This window comes from Protopterus annectens, chromosome 2.part1 (genome assembly GCF_019279795.1).
Source record: "Protopterus annectens isolate FY-2018-M chromosome 2.part1, PAN1.0, whole genome shotgun sequence".
Lineage (NCBI taxonomy): Eukaryota > Metazoa > Chordata > Ceratodontiformes > Protopteridae > Protopterus > Protopterus annectens.
In genome coordinates this window covers 1401271939-1401293959 of record NC_056729.1, presented here as the reverse complement: position 1 = coordinate 1401293959, position 22021 = coordinate 1401271939, and the positions used below count along the sequence as shown (strand labels likewise).

At 40.8% G+C, this 22021-nt stretch overlaps 1 protein-coding gene across 1 annotated transcript in view; it reads left to right on the top strand.

Moving 5' to 3' along the window:
* Positions 1 to 22021, top strand: part of DTNB (dystrobrevin beta) — a 2387431-nt gene that overhangs the window by 2046908 nt on the left and 318502 nt on the right. Inside the window, exon 15 of the mRNA XM_044062883.1 lies at positions 4660 to 4773. Coding sequence (XP_043918818.1) covers positions 4660 to 4773 — 114 coding nt within the window. The remainder of the gene's footprint in view (positions 1 to 4659; positions 4774 to 22021) is intronic.

Sequence of the window (22021 nt, the reverse complement as noted above, 5' to 3'; positions counted from 1 at the left end):
TTATACATTCCCTTAATAGCATTAAATTACATCACTTCCTCCTTATACAATAATGAGAAAATGAGATATAAATGAATACATATAACATCTTGTAAAAATATTCCATTACATGACATCCTGTTATTTACTTATCACAAAACCCAACAGCATAAAATCAACAATTAAATATCTGTACACATAAGTATCCTACATATCAAAATCTGCCTTTAATTTTAAAATAGAACTTATAGAAATGGCACTGGTAAGACCAGGGGCCTCAGAGGCATTAGTTCTCATTTGCCATCTGAGTTCCTTCAATTCTAAGTATTCGTTCAAGGGTCCCCTCCCCTCTCCCCTACAGTAACCTGTTCTATAATAATAAACTTAAAACTGTGTCCTGGATGCAGGGCAGTATGGGCAGCTAAGGCATTTTTTAGATTGTTCTTACTGATGTCATAATTGTGTTGGTAAATTCTAGTTCTTAGTGCATTAATAGTTTTCCCTATATAGAAGCAAGAACACATGGAGCACATTGCTAAGTATATAACTCCCTTACTGCTGCAGGTGAACTTATTCCGTACTACATATCTCCCGTAGTTGGGTATACATACCTCTTTCCCCTCCAAAATATGTTTACATTGTATGCAGAATCCACATTTTACCATGCCCCCCATTTTTATATTCGTCTTCTTGTGTGTTTCAATCATATTTTTAATGTTGGTATCCTTCTTATATACTATTTTGGGAGATGGACCCACCAGGTCTACATATTCCTGGTTCACACTAAAAATATTCCAATTATGTGTTAAAATACTTCTAATATCATAGAACTGATTATTAAATCTAAATATGCCTGATTTGTTGCAGCAGTTCTCATCTTTTTGTATAACTACTACATCACTGCCGTGTCCTTTCCCTAACAAGGGAATAAAGTGGCCATTCTCTCTTTTCATCACCATTTCCTGAAATATTCTATCCACAAATATTTCAGGATATCCTCTTTTAATCAACATGTTTTTTAAGATGTTCATCTGACACAGAAATTCTTCATATTCTGATACCATCCTAGCTATCCTTATACTCAACAACAACAGGAGAGCATGGGGGAGATCGTGAGCGAATTTTACTCACAACAGGAATTGATAGATGATGTGGCATCTTACAAGATTATGTGTAACAGAAATTGTAATTTCAGAATATATAATTATAGTTGCACAGATATATGTGAGTCAGTGGCAGATGTATTTGAGAGAGGCCTGTCCTTTGTACCTAATAAAAATACCACAATAGATGAAGCCCTTATTAATTTAAAATTATATACCAGGAAGCTCTTAATTTTGACCTTTATTTCAAGGGCACTAAAATGGTATTGGAACAAAGAAATATGTCTTAAAAAAACAAGTGTATTTAACCCCCCACTACAGCCTACTGTTCAAATCTTAGAAAAAATGTGTGAGAAAGATGTCAGGAACATGTTGAATTTCAAGAGAAATGTTAGAGAGGAAGTACACAACATCACCAAGGAAGAAATGGGCTTATTAAAGGACGTTTGTAGCAATGCTGACATTAGGGTAATGAAACCCGATAAGGGAGGGGGCTTAGTTATCATGAATCAAAATAGCTATGTAAATAAGATGTTAACTATTTCATATACAGTTACTTATAATGAAATAAGTGTTAATGAGAAAAATATTGCTTATAGAAAAGATTACCTTACTTTGGAAGAATTGGTGTTGAACCATGGCATTACAGAAGAGGAGCGCTCATTTATGGTAGTAAAGCATCCAAGAATACCTACAATTTTTGGAGTCCCGAAGATACATAAAGATCTTCAGGACCCCCTCTTAGACCTATAGTGGATGCAAGAGCCTCCAAAACTTACCCTATTGCTAGATTTGTAGACAGTCAATTAAAGAATGTATTGAAAGAATGTTCCTGGATTTTAAAGGATTCATGGGATTGTTTAAGTAAATTACTAATGATAAGTAGGGTGATGACTTAATCTTTGGCACAATTGATATAAGAGATTTATTTTCCACAATATCATATGACACCGGAATTGAGTGGTTTTATGGTTTCCTTTGTCAATACACTAATATAAGACATGAACGTATCCTTACCATTAGAACCCTGATGGAGCTGGTCTTAGAAACCAACATCATTATTTTTGAAGGACAATTATTTAGACAGTATAACGGGGTAGCTATGGGGGCAGTGTGTGCCCCTGTTTTTGCCAATATTGTATTGGCATTTTGGGAGAAAGAGATAGTGTCTAAAAGTATATTCACTGAATATTGGACATTTTACGGTCGTTTCTTGGATGACATAATTATTTTTTGGAAAAGAAGTGAGGGGGAATTGAATGAATTTCTGGGATTTATAGGTAAGAGTACTGACTTTTTAGAATTTACAAGTACTATAACATGGGATACCACTCACTACTTGGATATCACTATACAAAAAAATATGAATACTAAACAATTTACGTCCAATATTTTCAGAAAACCTACGTATTCCAACACCCTCCTGCACTTTGATAGCTGCCACCCGTTGTCCCAAAAGAAATCCTTTGTAAAAGGACAGGGTGTAAGGATAGCTAGAATGGTATCAGAATATGAAGAATTTCTGTGTCAGTTGAAAACATGTTGATTAAAAGAGGATATCCTGAAATATTTGTGGATAGAAGATTTCAGGAAATGGTGATGAAAAGAGAGAATGGCCACTTTATTCCCTTGTTAGGGAAAGGACATGGCAGTGATGTAGTAGTTATACAAAAAGATGGGAACTGCTGCAACAAATCAGGCATATTTAGATTTAATAATCAGTTCTATGATATTAGAAGTATTTTAACACATAATTGGAATATTTTTAGTGTGAACCAGGAATATGTAGACCTGGTGGGTCCATCTCCCAAAATAGTATATAAGAAGGATACCAGCATTAAAAATATGATTGAAACACACAAGAAGACGAATATAAAAATGGGGGGGGGGCATGGTAAAATGCGGATTCTGCATGCAATGTAAACATATTTTGGAGGGGAAAGAGGTATGTATACCCAACTACGGGAGATATGTAGTACGGAATAAGTTCACCTGCAGCAGTAAGGGAGTTATATATTTAGCAATGTGCTCCATGTGTTCTTGTTTCTATATAGGGAAAACTATTAATGCACTAAGAACTAGAATTTACCAACACAATTATGACATCAGTAAGAACGATTTAAAAAATGCCTTAGCTGCCCATATTGCCCTGCATCCAGGACACAGTTTTAGGTTTACTATTATAGACCAGGTTACCTTAGGGGAGAGGGGGCGACACTTGAACGAATATTTAGAATTGAAGGAACTTAGATGGCAAATGAGAACTAATGCCTCTGAGGCCCCGGGTCTTACCAGTGCCATTTCTATAAGTTCTATTTTAAAATTAAAGGCAGATTTTGATATGTAGGATACTTATGTGTACCGATATTTAATTGTTGATTTTATGCTGTTGGGTTTTATGATAAGTAAATAATAGGATGTCATGTAATGGAATATTTTTACAAGATGTTATATGTATTCATTTATATCTCATTTTCTCATTATTGTATAAGGAGGAAGTGATGTAATTTAATGCTATTAAGGGAATGTATAAAGGGTGGGGTTGCTTGTAGAAATGGTATTCTGATGAAGTTTCTAATTTGAGATGAAAGCGCTCAATCAATAAATCATGTGTGGATTACTGACTTCTATCTGGCTTTTGTCGAACAGTTTTTGTGGTTGGTGAGTGTTATAGTTATGTATATTATGTATATTAAATATTTTAACCAACAGTGGATTATAAGAGGAGCAAACATGTAGATCATTTGTTGTTTGCATGTCTTAATCACCAGTGCCCAGGTGGAGAAAAAGGATTTCACATGGTCAGTGGCATCAGAATAACCTACTTTCAAAATATGTTTTCTAAGACGCTGTAGATCTGACTCATGTTAAAGCTTGAAGTGTGACAGCTATAGTTGCTTTAACTCTAACTAGAAGATGTTTACTCATGTAACATGGTATACTACAGGAGTATGCAGTCCCATTGTAATTCAACTGCCTAACTTCCTGGTCCATTGAAAGAAAATTTAATGTAGAAGTAAAGTAAAAACAGTTCCCATCAGTCTAATCCTCACCACTGTACCTCTCTCTTTAGTAATGAATACTGTTGTGAGAAACTGAAGTGTGTTCCACACCCCCATCATCATCTGTTCATCACCTATGGAGAAAACCAGCTCAGATGATGCTGAATCATCTGGGACTTGGGTGAGGGGTAAGAATTGTTGACTGTCGAAAACTCACATTGTTGAGAAAATTAACATTTATCAGAAGGAGTTCATCTGAATGCTACAGTAGGGCGTCAGGTGACTTTCTGCATTCACTTACATTAGGTTTGGCTCAGTTAGTTGAAAAAAAATATTAGCTGTTCAACTGTTGATTTTCAACTGTGATATTACCATTCGGGTAATATTGCACTGGGGAACTGTCATGTGGGATAACAGTGTTTACCCTAAGATGGCAGTAAATCAGTAAACAGAAAATGAGGAGAGTTGTGAAATCAGTCTTCATCCCCAAGTAAAACGCAATAATGTATTATAAGGATATATAACTGCATTTTAAAGACCATTACTTTTCATGTGTTTATATGAATACTCTTTAGAGAAATACTTCAGGAAATTCAGCGACTCAGATTAGAACATGAACAGGCATCTCAACCAACACCTGAGAAGGCACAGCAAAACCCTACCCTTCTAGCAGAACTAAGGCTCCTTCGGTAAGATATACATTTTGAATGCTCATTGTGTGGTGCTTTGCTTTAAGTGTTTCTGCTTGACCAGGATCTCTGCACATACCATATATACAGTGCCACACCTTCATCAGAATGTTGGATTGCTTTGTAAAGAATCATTATTTAAATTTCTGAGCAATAGAGCAAGATTGTCAGTTCTGGTATTCTGCTTGTGTTTACTGTTTAGGTCAGATGGACAGATTTTACTTTGAGATTGGCAGTGGTTTATCTTTGGGTTTAACTTACCATTGTTACTTACATTGTTCCTTACATTGTTTTTTTTTTCCTGGGCTGCAACTGATTCCCTTGTTGAACTAGGTAAAGATTTCCTGCTTTTCTTGAAATCTAGAAGGTTAGAGTTAGAAATATCAGAAGACAAATGTGGAATTTCCACTTGAGGAATCTGATGCCCATGATTCAGAGGCAGATGAAGTGGCTTATGTGGGACAGATCCCTTCTCTTGAGACTTATGAGTCAGACACTGAAAACACCCACTTATGTCAGCCAGATTCCTTCTGCTGAGGCATATGGATCAGACACTGACAACACCCGTTCCTCCTCTTCTCCACCGGAGAACATCTTCTTTAGATGCACCTTTCACTATGCAATATTCAGAAGTCTAGCTCAGATACAGAGTTTACTTTGGCCTGCCTGAGCCTGGAGTACTAACAATTTCTGCAGTGATAGATGTCTTGGGAGCTTATGTTTTCTAATATATCTTCAAAGATCGACTCCATTCCCCCTGGACTAGGAAGCATGATCACTTCTATAGGTCAAGAATTCCCATAATTTCCTTTATAAAAATCCTTTTGTTAATGCAGCTGTGGTGTCCCTAGATTCCAGCATGGGAGCAGTCTCAGCTCCATGCAGAAACACAGTACTCAGTGACAGGAAGAGCATAATACTCAACAGGTTTGGAAAGAGGTGGATACTTTTGCTACCCTGTCTTTCACAGCCTTCAACTGCTAGTTCTGCATGATTTCCTAATAATAAACCCTGCTGGAAAAGTTGGTAGGTTAACGCATAATAGATATAGGAGATGGATCTGAAGTATGCGATCCTTGAAGTTGCCAGGCACCCAAGATACGTGGCTATGATGCAGTGATACATCATACAGGGGAGCAAATACTTAGGTTTGTTTTTCAGAGACATGTCTAGTTGAGGAGAGTGCCCCTTCCAGACCATGGAAAGATGGAAATCCTTAATGTGCCTCTGGACAAAGATCTCCTTGCTCAAAGAGGTTTGAAGAAGCTGGAAGAAAAGGGAAAGACTATGCTGTGTGTAAAGCAAGATTTTCAGAGCCAAGCTCCTAAGTACAGCTGGAACTACCTAGTGAAAACATGGCCCTTACACTCTAAGCAGGAAAATGCCAAGTTCAAAAGATAATGGCAAGCAAGACATAAAAGAAAGCCTGGGAGAATCAGCCATGACTGAGCCAGGCTGCCCCCTCCTTTCCAAAGCCCAATCCAACTGACTTGCCACCCTCCCCCAACTGTCCTTCCCCCCTTCAAGAAACGTTGAGGGTGTTTAGTCTTTGCAAAAATCTAGGAAACTTTACCATTCTTTGGAAAGGTTATAGATTATAGTTTTAAAAGATTCCAAAATGCAGCATACCAGCAATTCTTAAAAATCAGTTGGACCTCACCCCCAAAGGCTGGAGACCTAAACTGGATCTGTCTTATCTAAACAAGTTCCGTAGAGTATCAGAAATCAAGATGTTCTTCAAGCCATTATGTTTGTTCTGCTCCTTAAGAATGACTACCTTCATATCTCCATTGTAAGAGGTTACAGAAAATTTTTCAAGGTTGCAGTAGGGAGAAGTCATTTCAAATTGTTATCCTTGCCCTTTGGCTTGTCTACTGCACTCAGAGTCTTTACAAAGTGCCTGGTGCCAGTGATTGCCTATTTCAGGGCAAAGGGCATCCAGAGTTACTTGTATCTAGAAGATTGCTCTGTACTAGCAGAGTCCCACAGGGGGATAGTCGAGGCTTTGGAGTTCACTTGAATTGCATATAGAATCTGGGTCTCACAATCAACAGAGCAAAATCAGACCTAATTACCCCCAAGTTACCTAGTTTTCTTGGAGGCCCATCTGGATACAACCCTCAACAAAGCCTTCCTCCTGGAGAACAAAGTGGCCCATCTGATACTATACTTACAGAACATTTTGCTGCAAGAGGCAGTTTCTGCCAGTGAGTTTTTTAGACTGCTGGTTACATGCTATCCTGTAGCCTAACAGTGCCACTTGCTGGACTACAGAGGAGAAAGCTTCAGTGGCACTTGAGAAACAGTTGGTGTCATCCTATCCATTCATTAGAGACCAATATCCCACTCCTCTCTTACATCAGAAAATAGATCTCATGGTGGATACAACAAATCAGTTAAAACGAAGATCTGCCCTTCAAAGCACCACAACCCATGATGAACTTCACCACAAATTCTTCATACCTAGCTTGTGAGCTGATGTGGGAGCAAACAAACCGACTGTTTTAAAGGGATTGTTCATTGCTTTTCATTTTATTGTTCTGGTAAAGCTACTCCAGAGTATATCAGGGCCCACCCTACCAGAGTCACTACAGCTTCCACAGCTTTCCTCAGGTGTGTTATTACACAAACTTTTCTTGAATCAGCAACCTGGAATTCTGTTCACACATTCTCTGAAGACTGTAATTTAGGAGCAGCTGCTACGGCCTTTGCAACTCTGCAGTCTTATGTCCCACACAGTTTTCTCTTCCTCGTCCCAGACTCTCTATGCTGTGTGAATCTTCCCAAATGTGAGAAGTGTAACATTGAATGCTATGATGAACAGAGTACATTTGTGTTAGAAATGTCCCATAAATGTAGATGTTCATAGAGATTCATAAGTTCATAGGTAGGTACTAGGCTATTGGCCCTAGGGCCTATATAAGCCTAGCCAAACGGTTACTGTTGCAGTCCATATTCCACCCCATATCCCTAAATTTTGAAACGTTGTTCTTCTCTTTATGGGTTGCAGTGACTCTGTAGTCCCTCTTATGTGCCCTCTCACTTCTTATCATGATTCCCTTCCTCCTTTAGCTGTGCGTACTTCTGGAGATTTGGAATGGGGACAGCTGAGCTGGATTTGAGGCAGATAGGGCTGTTCCATCTGGTCCACTGGTGCTTTGGCCAAGAAAGATCTGAAGATATCATTGGCCGACTCACCTATTATACTGCTAAAATCATTGAGTCCTGGTGGGAGGACCTCAGACAAAGCTCTGGGGGAAGGTAAAGCTCTGCAAGTTAGGCTAGCCAATCAGACTGTCTGTGAGATATCCCAAATGTGAGGACTGCAACAATGAATCTGCTGGAACAACTGCTTTTATGAAAATTTCCTAATGTAGCTCTGCTGTCTTTTAACATTGAATCCCCAGCCAATGCTAAGTCAGAATCAGTGTTTGGGAGACTGGTAAATGAGTCCTCATAAGTTCTTAGGTGAATACTAGGCTAACTGCCTTGAAGGGCCATTTTTAGCTTAGCTAATAACCTGAGGTCAGAATCAAACCCTGTACTTTGTGTCTATAAGGTGAAGACTTTTAACCATTATGCCAAACCCACCTCCCCTCCTACTTTGTAGGCCAGCTGCCCTTGTGGACCATTTTAAGCCTAGCCAATTTCCCCTTAGTTAAAATCAATCCCTGTACCCCCCCCCCCCCGATTGTGAGGTAAATACCTTAAACATGATGCCAAATCCCAGCTCCATTTGCTATGCATTGTCATTTTTCTGCATGCAAGTCCCTCCTTGTAGAAGGCATTCTGCCTCATCTTTAGTGTGTCAGTCAACTAAGAAGCATGTAACCAATATACACTCTCCCAGCTGTAAAAACTACCACAAGTAGGCCAAAAAGGACAACTATATATGGATGCTGCAGAACTGTAAAATGTAGTGATACAAGTTAAACACTTTCTTTCCTATTTTCTTGGACTTCATCAGAACTAATAATGGTTAACATCTTAGTTTTAATACTAAACAACATGTAGTCATGTGATTCCCCTTATCCAGTCACAAGAAGAAACACAAATGTTACACAATCCCAAATAAAAATAGTCACGTCAAAAATTAAAAACTTATAAAATAAAAACTACTTTTTAAAATAAATATAACATAGTATATTAATTTATAAAAAGTCTGTCAAATTAATAGATAAAGCTCTGTGTCTTAAAGTACTATTAATGGACACCAATCCATTAAAACCTAGTGCTTGAGAGGCATTTAATCTAATTTGCCACACTAATTCATACTGTTCAAAAAGGATTCCCATTCCTCGCTGGACTATTCTTAGGGACGTTTTCTGAGATAAAAAATATAAAGTTATTAAAAGATTCACAAGTGGTCAACTGTTTATAGAACGCACTAATGAGTTTCTTATTTCATATATAGGGTTATAGGTAAGTACTAGGATAGCTGCTCTTGTGGGCCATTTTAAGCCTAACCAATTTCCCTTTTATGCTCAAAATAACCTATCCCATTTGGTTATAGATTGGACTTACCCATCCTATGGTTGATAATAGGATCGTAGGAGATTACTAGGCTAATGGCCCTGGGGCCCTTACAAGCCTAGCCAAGAGTTTATCCCCAAAAAAGAAACCCCAATCAGCACCTGTGTCACCCCTGTCAATGAGGGACACAGGTGGATCCCCCTGGAACAAATTTGTGGTTTCCCATCCACTCATCAAGGTTACACTTAAAGAGGGTCAGCAACGTACTGTGTTTGACGTGTATGGGGAGTCTATTCCAGAGACAGGGCACCCTCTAGGAGACAAACCTCTCCCTCTCTCTCTCCAGCAGGTTTTGTTAATGTCACATATTAAATTTAGGCCTTTCAATTGGGTAATGGGTGGAGTTATGACTTATGAATATGGAGCATCTCTAGTAGTGCAGGGTCTGAGATTGCCTTGTAGGCGAGACACAGCTCACCTCTGAGCAATTTGTACGATACTGAGTAGAGTGACAGTGATTTGAGCCTGTCCACATAGGACAGGTGTTGGAGGCCTGTGAGGTATTTCTGTGGCCTTTCCAGTTGGTGCAGGTGTTGTACTCAATTATTGGCCTAATGAGGGAGGAGTACAGAGAGGTAATAACCTCCTTTTTTCTGGATGCAATCCTTATATATTACCCCTATTGAGAATAACTGGGGTCCCATGCATGGGATAAAGCATTTCAGAGCTGCCTCTGACAATTAGTAGTACAGGGAGCAGTCCTGGGGTAAATTTTCTGTTTTTTTTTTTTTTTTTTTATCCATAGATCAAAATTGTGCTTGAAATACGAACAAGGTTGAACTTTGTTTTATGTGGAAGGGGATATCTCCTATTGCTCCAGAATTCTCTTATTCAAGCACCTTTCTGTTTTTCCAATATAATGTCACTCTCAGGAAAGAGAAATAGCGATATAAGCCACTCGCTTCATCTGACAGTTATATTGACCCTGACAACATATACTCCAAGTGTAACCCAGTATATTAACATACTTTGAATTGTTAATATATTTACATGGTTTGCTCCTATCACATTTTGCCATACCTCCTTTCCTTGTAAGTACATTTATTTTTTCTAAACCTGCTTCATATTCAGATTCTTTTTCCAGGTAAAATTGGTTTGTCTCCCAAAATTGTCTTGCTTTCATCACTGAAAATTATATTCCAATATTTTGTCACTGTACCCTTAACTGTTAATACAGTCCTTCCATAAGGGAACACCATGGCACTTGTGTAACCTTTTTTCTTTACTTCAGTTTCTATATCTTTGATCATAAAATGATGAATGTCCTTCCTTAATCACTATTGCAGTATTCTTTACTATAGGGATAGCGTCTGAAGAATAGCTGTACATCCAGCCAGTATACCAAAGCCTGGGCCATTCCATGTGCCATAGGTCAGCTGTATGTGCTATGTCCAAAGCATAAGGTACACAAGTGATGTATGAGTGCAGAACCTTCAGAACTTCTTTGCCACTAGCCCGAAGACAGTGTTTTGTTTTTGGTCTGTAGGTCATATGCTTAGATCTAGATTACTGAGTGTTGGGCAGATAAGTACCCCACTGGGGACTCTTCCTTATTCTTTAGTTCTGTTTCATTGTAGGCATGTGTCATCCAGGAAGGTGAAATTTGATTGTGGGAGATAATTTCCCATAAGGACAGACACAATACGTGCCTTTATTGTTTAGGTATGGAACACAATCATGAAGAGTGTTCTACTTGCCATACCTCCATTGCCAAGTCCCTATGCAGCTGTCTTTCGTCTTTTTTTGGTGTATCTTGAGAATCAGCACCTGAAGCTTCTTGCTTAAGGAACAGTGGCTTTGGAATCTTCCTGCTGTGACATCCAACCTTATTTAAAGAAGACGGAGAAGAAACTGAAACCAGAGTCTTCTGCTGTCAAGGCCCTGACACACATTTCCATTGTGCCTGATGAAGAGACCATAGACTGCCTAGCTCAGAGACCTGACTCCACTGCCACATCCTCGTTGGAGGCAGATATGCAGCTGGCTGTTCACACATCTTCTGGGTGGAGCCATTGTCCATTGAGGATGAGAAGAGTGAGCCTTGGCTGATAATTTCAAAAGAACGTGGAGGATTACACAAATTCGTGTTTGGGAAGATCTCCCAGGTTCTTTCACAGAGGTGCACCAGGGTTCATAACCCTCAAGATTTGTAAGGGCAGACATCCCTGTTAAAAAGAAGCAGGAAAAACTGACATATCGTTCCTGTTGCTAAGGACCCACCGTTAGAATGACAAGACTTTACCCAATGTGTTTTTAAAGCTCTAATGACTTTGAAGCCTCCTTAAGGGTTGCCAGTCCCTTCTCCTATAGGTATTAATTTTCTTCTACTGCTTTAGAAAGGACTAGGGAAACTTCTTCTGAAGAAGAAGAAGAATGGTTTAGATTCTGTTGAGGAATCTTTAGCTTAGTTTCCCTGGATTCATGTCCCTTGCTGTTGGTTCTGATGAGGAAGACTCTCTCTTCCAATTCCCCAGTGAAGGAACTTTTCTTTAGGGATACTATCCTTAAAATGATGCAGCTTTTTAAGTGAGAAAGCCTGCACTGTCTGATATACAGAAGCTGTACTACAGACTTCTTCAGATGGATTCCTGTAGACCTTCTGCAGTACCTCTTGTTCTGGAAGTCTTAGACACTTTTAGATCTGCTCCTCAAGCCTCTGAGTCTCAAGATTCTTGCTTCTAAAAAAACGGGTTTTATAAGATCCCTGAGGCCCAGAGGTTTCTCTGTAAGAATTCCTCTTCAGATCCCTCCCTTTCTCAGATGACAAACCCAGTAAGCTTACTGCATCTCCTAAAGTCTTGCCAACAGGCAAAGATAGCAGAGCCATGGATAGGTGTTGAAAGAAGGTGCATACTTTTGCTCCTTTGGCTTTCAGAGCCATCAACTATCAAACACATATGCTTTCTCTTCTTTCCAAACTGGGGGTGGTCTTAGCTGATATGCCTGACTGACAGAAAGACTTCAGCTCTTTCTTTGCTCAGTTCTGCTTCTCAGGTAGCTAGACATTTGGCAAGTATAGATATGATACTACTGAAGCTTCTTCAAGGGTGCCTGCATCAGGGTCAGTCATTCAAAGGTATTATTGGCTTAGGCTTTAATCCCTTCCAGAGGATTTCAAGGTTAAACTGTTAGACTCTCCTCTGGATACTCAAAATGTGTTTGGTCCTGCAGCTGCAGACCTCACTATGGTGTTACAGGGTAAGGTTATGTAAGACCTTAAGCAAATTTTCCTTTCCAGTGTTCCTAAGTACCAGAAGAACTACCCTTCCAAAGCAGGTCTTTTTGGACATAGACATCAAAGACAGTCTCTAAAGGATAAGAGGTCCTCTAAAAGGACTTTTCCAGAGAAATGCAGTCATGATTCTAGGAGATAAGTCTTCCTTTCCTGATAAAACTGCTTCCATGTGATAACCTTCCTATTCCTGTTTTCCAGATTCCACTCTCAAAGAATAGTGGATGTAGTGCTGATGAGAGGGCAAAGAATGGAGATTTTCTTTTTCAGTTCTTATGATATTGGGATTGGGTTTCACTCATTTCTGGATTTGAACCACCTCAAGTCCTCACAATGGTTTTGTGAACCCCCAACGTATCATAGTGCAATGCTTGATACTGCTTCCGGTCGCTGAGTTTTGGATGCCATCAGTAGAACTGAATGATGCCTCTTGTAACATCACCATTTAGAAGCCATAGAGAATGATTCTCTATTTTGTCTTGTGGCAGCATTTTCAATAAAGTAATTCTGCATTTTGATAGGTGTAATCCTGTAGTAGTAATCTTATAGCCTTACTATTCCTGCCCATTGATGGAAACTGATATCTGTTGGCCAGTCCTAGCTATCCCTGGGATCAGCTCTGGTTTGTAGTGTCCTATGGCTGTAGTGTCTTGATTCACATTCATCTGGAAAATGTCACCCATAATTCATATGCAGCAGATTTCTTTTATTTAAAGGATACTAGACACAGTGAAATCCCACATTTTTCTCCCTAGAGCAGGGAAACTATTGTTATTGAAAATTTTCCTTAGGTGGATGTGGGCCCACCATCTTTTACATCTTTGCAGCTCATGGCAATTGCACTTTGCACTGTTTGTACATGTACACATTCTGCAGTGGAGTCTGTTCTGTATGTTACTTCACTGCTGTCAAGGCGGCCATGTGTACACACATGTCCTGCAGTGGACTCTGCACTCCCTGTGGCTACAAATTCCTTGCGCTCTCTAGTTTTTTTTTCTAACCCTTCCTGCCATTCCGTAGAATGTTGAAGTTCCCCTTCCTGTTCAGTTTTCTAACAAGAGTCCCACCTATCCAGTGCACTGCAGGAGGGGGGGGGGCAGTTCATTTGTGCTGCAAGGTAGAATCAGTGGACTTCTGTGGAGATGCTGCTTCACATCAGTCTTGTAGATCTGAGAGCAGTGTTTATGGTGTTGTAGCCACTGAAGTTTGTGCCTCTCTTAATAAGTGTTGTGGTCTCGGAGTAGTGTGGCACTGAACAAACAGATCAGCACTCACCACTGCCCAGTCTCTGTGAAAGTGATGTGGGACTGCATCTCCCTTTTCACTGCATCTTTCCAGTTGTGGTCAGCAAGTTACGGGAATTAGATCCCTGAAGAGGAACATTACACTGCCACTCATGTTGTCTTACTAAAGGGTACAATCGTCTTTTGGAAATGGGACATTTATAGTCCAAAAGAATATGATGTTCGTTCTGTTCTTATCTCTCCAGCAGGGATGAGGATGAGACAGTGTGTGCTAGATGCCTTGGTCATAAGTTGTGAGGGAAACTTTCTTTACATCTTTACTCCATTCCCACATATCATGTGCCATCTAGCACAGTTCCATGCTGAAAGACGAAGGTGTTCAACTTATTATCTCATGTTTGCTCATACAAACTTGGTTGTATGGCTTCTGTAACATTTGTCACATTTTGAGACATACAGATGCCCACTCACAAGTCTGAATAAGTAGAAAATCACAGTCAGATGGCAATCGGGGGACAAAATCAAACAAATCACCTACACATTCATGTTAATGGACCACAAGTACCAGTATAGGCTCAGTTATAGTACAAATGGGTGTAAATGACCGGAGATGGACCTCCCTGAAGGAGAGACCCTATGGAGCTCTCAGGCTGTGTCCCAGACTGGCATGCGCCTGGCATTGAGCAGCATTCTACCTTCACCAAGGATGATGCCACAATATAAACAAAAAATAATTGACTTCTGTAATTGGCTTAGTGTCTGGTGTCATTCTAAGTGGGGGGGGGGTCTGTAATATTTGCCAGCATGGTAGGACATGGTCAACAGAACACATTGCTTTGTCAAGGACGGTCTGCACCTGCCCCCCCAGTAGGGTTTCAAATATTGTTTAAACAGCTGAACTCCATTACATTGACTTTTGTTAGGCAATGCCAAACCAACAAACCTTCCAGTGTAGCAAAACCAACTTGAGGGAATGTAAAGAGCTTAAACAAGAAACAGCACTCCCTCCAGGCACTCCTCACCCTGGAGAATGTGGACATCTGTCCTGTTACTGAGACGTGGTTTAAAGCAGCTGAATGACCTCATCATTGAAGGGCTACAGTGCATTCCATACACTCAGGCCAACTATTGCACAGGCAGAGACCAAAGATGGTGGTGTATTAATCTATATCAATAACAAATCCACCATGTCCAAATTTCCATAGGCAAAGTCCCATATTGTATCCTTGCAAGCTGTAGGTCCCCCTGTGTGACAGAAGTAATCTATAACTTGTACATGTACTTACTGGAAGCCCTCAATAGTCAACCCAGTACAATTTTCATGGGTGATTTCAGCTGCCATACTATAGCTTGGGATACTTGCACAACCCCAAACTTACAGGCCCATACATTACTGGACTTTGTAAAAGCAAGCACCTTGGACTAGATAGCCTATATGCCCTGTAGGGGTGCTCACATACTCAACCTGGTAGTCATAAACGTGTGAGAATGCTGTACCCCACTAGTATAGTATCCTCTCTGGTAAGGTTAGACCACAAAGCTGTATCCTTCATAATAAAAATCAGTTCTGTGGCCCTGGCTATCCCAGTATCATTTAAGGACTATTCTAAGGCAAACTTCCTGATACTAACCAATAACCTGTCAAAATTTCAAGCCCCTCCCCCCAAAAAAACCTCTGAGAACACAGCTGCCTGTGCAGAATTGTTCACATAAACCCTGTATAATCATATCAATAAATGCAGAGACAGCTGTTCCTACCAGAAATAAGTCCCGAACTAACTCAAAAAACAAAATTAGAACCATGCAGAAAAAAACACCACTGAGGATCCAAAATAGTAAAATCAAGGATTTTAATAACAAGATTGAGTGCTTTCATCTCTCTAAGGGACTTCATCAGAATAATCATAAAATCAACCATCAGTTCTTTTATACTATGCTTCCAGCATTTCCATTGGCTAATTAAAAAGTTTGAATCAATATTTAAATTATTTTTAGAAATACAGGATGTTAAAAACACATATACATATAACATTATAAGTCTCTGTAAATAAGACGTACTTTACTTAATGAATGCAGATAAATAAGTTATAATTTTTCAGCCTTCATATTCAAAACTGGTGCTATAGAAACATAATCGTTAAGCCCTAGGGGGAGAGTAGCACATAATCCAAGTGGCCACATAAACTGTCTATTACACAGCCGCCCAGTCTCCACCTCGGTTTATTTTCTCCAAGATGCCAAAGGAGAATTTTTTTAAACCATTGCAGCTGGTAGAGAGTTTGTATAAGGCATTGCTCTCCTTCTCGTTAGTGATATCATACACATGTTCATAAATGTGTGCTTCAAATGCACGCTTTGTTTTTCCAACATAATATGCTGGGCTGTTGTCACACACAGCCAAATATAGCACTCTAGAGATGGAACAATTTCCTTTGCAAAATGTCATTCTACTTTTCAGGATGCTGTCCAACCCCAGGGTTTTTGTCTTAACAGTATATGCACACTGTTTACAGCTTCCATGGGTTGAAGTACCACAAACTAAAGGTGTACTTTCTGATATTTTATTTTCAAAAAGCTGTTTAAAGTTCTTCCCAGTTTTGGTAATGAAGGTGAGTCCAACCCCCACCTTGCTATACACATCTGTGTTTACTCTAAAAATGTTTCAGTTCCTTCTTACTATTTCCCTTATCTCTTTAGAAAATTGATTGTGTTGTATAATAAGTGACTTTTTTGTATTTAACCTCCTGTTTTTCATTGGATGATTTATCTAAACCGAGACCCAATAGGGACTTGTACTTGCCCCCCCATTCATCAAAAACTTCTTTGATCAGACCGTTGAGTAAATTTGTGGGGTAACATCTTACTAAAAACATTTCTTTCAGTTTGACTAGTTCATCCCATACTTTCTCACGGTGTGAGGTCATTCTTTATATTCTTATTGCCTGACCTTTAACTAAGCCTTTCTTTTGAGTATAGGGTGGGTGCTTATAAAATGTAAATATGCATTATAGAATATCTCTTTCATGTATACATTGGATTTAAATCCATTGGCTGAATGAGAAATAAGAGTATCTAAGTAATTAATACTCACCCTTTTCCACTTACAGGTGAATTTTAAAAATTATGTGGTGCTGTTCAGGTATTCCACAAAAGAATGCATCTCTGCCTCTGTATCATCACATAAAATAAAGATGTCACCCAAAAATCTCAGATGGAGGTGGAGATTCATTGAATAACCACCAGTAAGCACATATCTGTTTTCCCATCCAAGTAGGGCTATGTTGGCATAAGCCGGGGCACAGGCTGCACCCATTGCTACACCTCTTATCTGTTGGAAAAACTCTCCCTCAAAAAATATAGAATTATTTTCCAAATTAAGGGACATAAGTTCTACTACTAAAGAAATTTTAGCAGTAGATATAGAGGAGTGTGTGGTAAGGGTTTCATGAAATAGTTCCAGTCCTTCATATTTAAGTTGTTGTTGTTGTGGTATAACAGAAAATAAATCACTGATATCAGTGGTCAAGAATATCAAATCTTTCTTTCAAATACTATTCTTTAAATGTCCCAGGAAATCCCAGGAATCTTAAACAAGGTGGAGGTTGTTTCTACAAGTTTTTCCCACTTATCTACCAAAATGGCAAGGGGGTGAGTTTCTGACCATTGTGCTGAAACAGTTGGTCTAAAGGGAGGTTCTATCATGTTCTTATGAATTTTTGGAATTCAGAAAATTCACCACCTCTCATTCCAAGAGTTCATCTAAAGACCCAAAAGGAAAAAAAACAAAACTGTTGTTAGTGATTCTCTTTTGGCCAAGACAGTATTAGTTCCCTCTGCTTTTTCACATAGCCAGGGGCAAGTACTACAAACTGCCACACCAAGTGGATGTCATCACACAACAGAAAGGGTTACTTCATAGGATTATAGGACGTTACCAGGCTAATGGCCCGAGGGCCCTTACAAGTTTAGCCAGATTTTACCCTTGTTACCATGATCAGCACCTAATACCTCTGTCCAAGAGGGACACGCGTGGAACCCCCAGGGTGAATTTACAGTTACCTATCCAGTCATCCAGATTGTGTTTGAAGAGAGCCAATGAGGTGCTTTGTTTGATGTGAAGTGGGAGTCTATTCCAAAGGTGTGATGACCTCTGGGAGACAAATCTGTCCCTCCAGCAGGTTCTATTGATGTCGCAGATCTTTAGAGTAAGTAACCTGTGTGCCATTTGACTTGTGGATGTGCAGCATTTCCAATAAAGCGGGGTCAGAGATCAGCTTATATGCAAGGCAGAGATTGCCTGAGTAGTCTGTATGAAACAGAATAAAGTGACAGTGATTTCAACTGATCTACATAGGGTAGTTGCTGAATGCTGCAGGTGCTTTGAAAGGTCCATGCCAAAAGGGATGTTGTACTCAATTATTGGCCTAATGAGTGAAGAGTACAAGGAGGTGATAACTTCACTTTTTCTCGAGGCAATGCCCTTAGTTATGAGGTGAGACATATAGAATGCCCTTCTTACCACTCTGGAGACATGGTGATCAAAGGCAATGTTGCTGTCAACCTGAGTGCCCAGATCTCTCACCACTGAGTGTGTATTTAGGGTTTTGCCATTGATGTGGTAATTTGCAGGAACATTGCACTTGCTGAAAGGGACGAGAATACATTTTTGCAGTGAGCTTGAGGCCATGACTTTGGCACCAATCGTTTGTTTGCGTAAGACCTTCTTGAAGGATGTTGACATAGGTTCATAGGTTCATAGGTTCATACTAGGCTATCTGCCCGAGGGCATTTATAAGCCTAGCCCATTGTTTTGTGGCTTACGCCACCCCTTTAGTATGGGGAACTATACCCATTATTTTGCTGTGCCTCTGTCGAGCAGTGACACTGAGGTAATTCCTGGGGTATATCTGCGATCTCCCATCCATTGGTCAAGATTTCTCTTGAACAAGGCCAGCGAGGTGCTCTGCCTCACATGTACCGGGATTTTGTTCCACAGCATAGGGAGTCTTTGGGTGATGAATCTATCCCTCCAGCACGTCCTATTAATAGCCGTGTCGAGGTTTAAGTCTCCGCCCTTGTGGCTCTGATGGATCTAGATTTTTGAGGTGAAGCATATTCATCAAATCTGGGTTTGACATGGCCTTGTATGTTAGGCAAAGGTCACCTCTGAGCAAGCGGTGCGACTGAATAGAGCTGGAGTTCTTTCAGTCGAGCAGCATAGGACAGATTTTTGAGACCCTTTATCCTTTTGGTGAGGAACTTTTGTGGCCTCTCCAGCTGCTGCAAGTGTCGGGTCAGATACATTCCGAATGGGGCATTGTACTCAATCATTGGTCTGATGAGTGATGAGTAAAGGGAGACTATGACCTCCCTTGATCTAGATGAGAATCCCTTCATGATAAGGTGGGCAATGTAGAAGGACTTCCTAACTACTTTAGCTACATGGGTGTCGAATGACAGACTACTATCAACCTGGGTCCCCAGGTCCCTGATAACTTCTTCTGTGCTCAGTGGATTGCCACCTATTTGGTAGCTAGGGGTAACCTTGTTTTTCGCGAAGGGTATGACTATGCATTTTTAGCATTTAACTTTAGGCCGTGGCTCTGGCACCAGTTATCCGCTTCTGTGAGACCCTTCTGAAGGATATCTGTGTCAGATGTGTTTTCTACTATGGCCCAGTTTGCAGTCATCTGCAAACTTTGTCAGCCATAACCCTCCTGTGTTTGCTTGTACTGGAAAAGTAGATGCCAAACAAGAGTGGGCCCAGGACTGAGCCCTGTGGGACACCACTTGTGACAGGCTTTGAGTCTGACATGGCGCCAGCAACTCTGACCCTGTGGGTTCTGTCACTCAGCCAGTTTGCAACCCATCTTGTGATGTATGGGTTAACATTTAAGCTGATGAGTTTTTCAATGATACCCGAGTGGGGTATTGTGTCAAGGCCTTAGCCAGATCGAGGTAGGCTGTATGGACTGCCTTTCCCTCATCAATGGCTTTGGTGACTGTTTCAAAAAGTCAACCAAGTTTAAAAGGCATGATCTGCCTTTGACAAAGCCAAACTGGGTTGGATCCAAAGTCTGCAAATTCCCTATGTCTTTATTTATGAGGTCCATTATGATCCTCTCCATGGCTTTGCAGATAAGGCTTGTCAAGCTAATGGGCGGTAATTTCCAGGGTCTGTGGAGCCACCGCCTTTGTGAAGTGGGACCAAAGTTGCAGTGTGCCACTCCCTGGGTGCGTATCCAGAGGTAAGGCTTTGATTAAACAGCTGTCCTAGCTGTGGGTTTAATTCCTCATTGAGTTCGTGGAGCACACAGCCGGGGACACCATCGGGTCCCATGGATGCTGTGTTTTTGCTTTGGAGAGAGCAGTGCGCACTTGGGCACTGCAGATGTTTGGGGGGCTGCAGGCAGTTGGTATAGATGTCTCGCCTTTTGGCGGGGAGAAGTTTGCACTGAACCTGTCAGCCAGTATGTTGGCAATGTCTGTAGGATCAGTAATCTTCACATCATTTTGAACTAGTTCTGAGCATATCTGGGAGTTTCCTCCTAGGTTTCTAACATAGCTAAAGAAGGCCTTATGATTGTCTTTTGAGTCTTTAGCTATTTTTCTCTCGAAATTTGCTTTGGATGATTTTATGAGAGCTCTTAGTTTTTTACTTATAGTGATCAAGGGTGTCTTACCTTTTAAGGATTTTGCTCTATCTTGTAGTAGCTTCCTCCTTTTGTTGTAGAGTTTGTTTATGGCTGGGGTCCACCAGACTGGACGCTTGCCTTTGGTACAAAGAGTCTTTGTTTTGCTTGGGATTGCCTTATCCATGCAGTCCTGCAGGTGCTGGTAGAAGGCGTTTGTAAGTGATTCAGCGGCTTGAGTATTGTTTTCCGCCGCCTCGGGGGCCTGAAAGGAGACCACACTAGTCTTTAGAAGTGTGAAGTCGGCTTTTGAGAAGTTCTTTACTGTGGTCTTTTTTATTTCAGGTGGGGGTGGGATGAGGACCTCCAGCGAGATTAGTTTGTGATCTGATCTCACCAGTGAGGGGTATACTTCCGGTGTTGAACATTGTGCTCCCATGTTCGTGATGATGAGATCAAGTATGTTATCTCCTCTTGTGGGGATGGTGACTAGTTGTTCCATGGCATTTGAGTTTATGAATTCCAGGAACTTTTGGGCTAGGGTGTTTGGGCTTGAGTAGTGTTCCCAGTCTATATTAGGGTAATTGAAGTCACCTAGTATGATGGTGTTTGGTGATACATTTATCCCTCTAGTGTTTTCAGGAAGGCCATGTGAGTTTCCTGAGTTTGTGAGGGTGGCCTGTAACATGCTACAATTTGCAGAGCAGTCTTGCCTATGGTTAATTGCACCTGGATGGTCTCCGATGCATCGTCGCGTTGCCACCGGTCTTGAGGTGTGGGTGTCCTTGATGAATATGGATACCCCCCCCTCCTTTCTTGGTATTGTCCGGATTTTGGGGCCGGAACGCATGATATGAGGTAAAACCTGATAGCGCTGGGGTGCTCTCAGGAGCCTTGAACCAGGTTTCTGTCACAGCACAGACATCGATGTTCTCCATACTGAGAAGGGCCTCGAGTGTGTGCATTTTGAGATTTAGACTTCTGGCATTGAGCAGCATTACCCTTAGTTTTTTTCCTTTTTGTGTCCTAGGGTGGTAGGTTTAGAATTTGAGCCTTGCCTAAAAAGGCACTATGGGGGTGGCAAGAGCCTTTGCCAATATCCGAATCCCAGGGGTGACAGGTGCAAGCCGCCCTCATGAAGCAGCGTGGCTTGTCCAGCATGTCATCCCAGGCAGACAGATACTGGATCCCCTTTGAATGACACCAGTGTTTAAGCCAATTGTTAAAGCTGATCATCTTATCTCTGTATTGTGGCATCATTCTTGGTGAAGGTAGGATACTGCTCAAGGTCAGGGTCATACCTGCCTGGGCTACATAATCAGAGAGCTCCTCAATGTCTCTTTTCATGTAGTCCAAGGAGGTACGTCTCAGGGCGCTTACACCAGCGTGGACAATGACTGAGTCATATTTGTACCTGCTGTTGAGAGACCTGAGTGCTTGCGTTATGTGGTGGATTCTAGCGCCCGACAGGCAGCTTACTGTGACCTTCTCCTTACTCAGTCTGGTGAGCGGGACATCAGTGTGTCTGACTATGGAGTCACCAATGACTAGTGTGTCTGGCATTGTGTTTGGCCTTAAGGGCTGTGACTGTTTGACACTCTGACTGT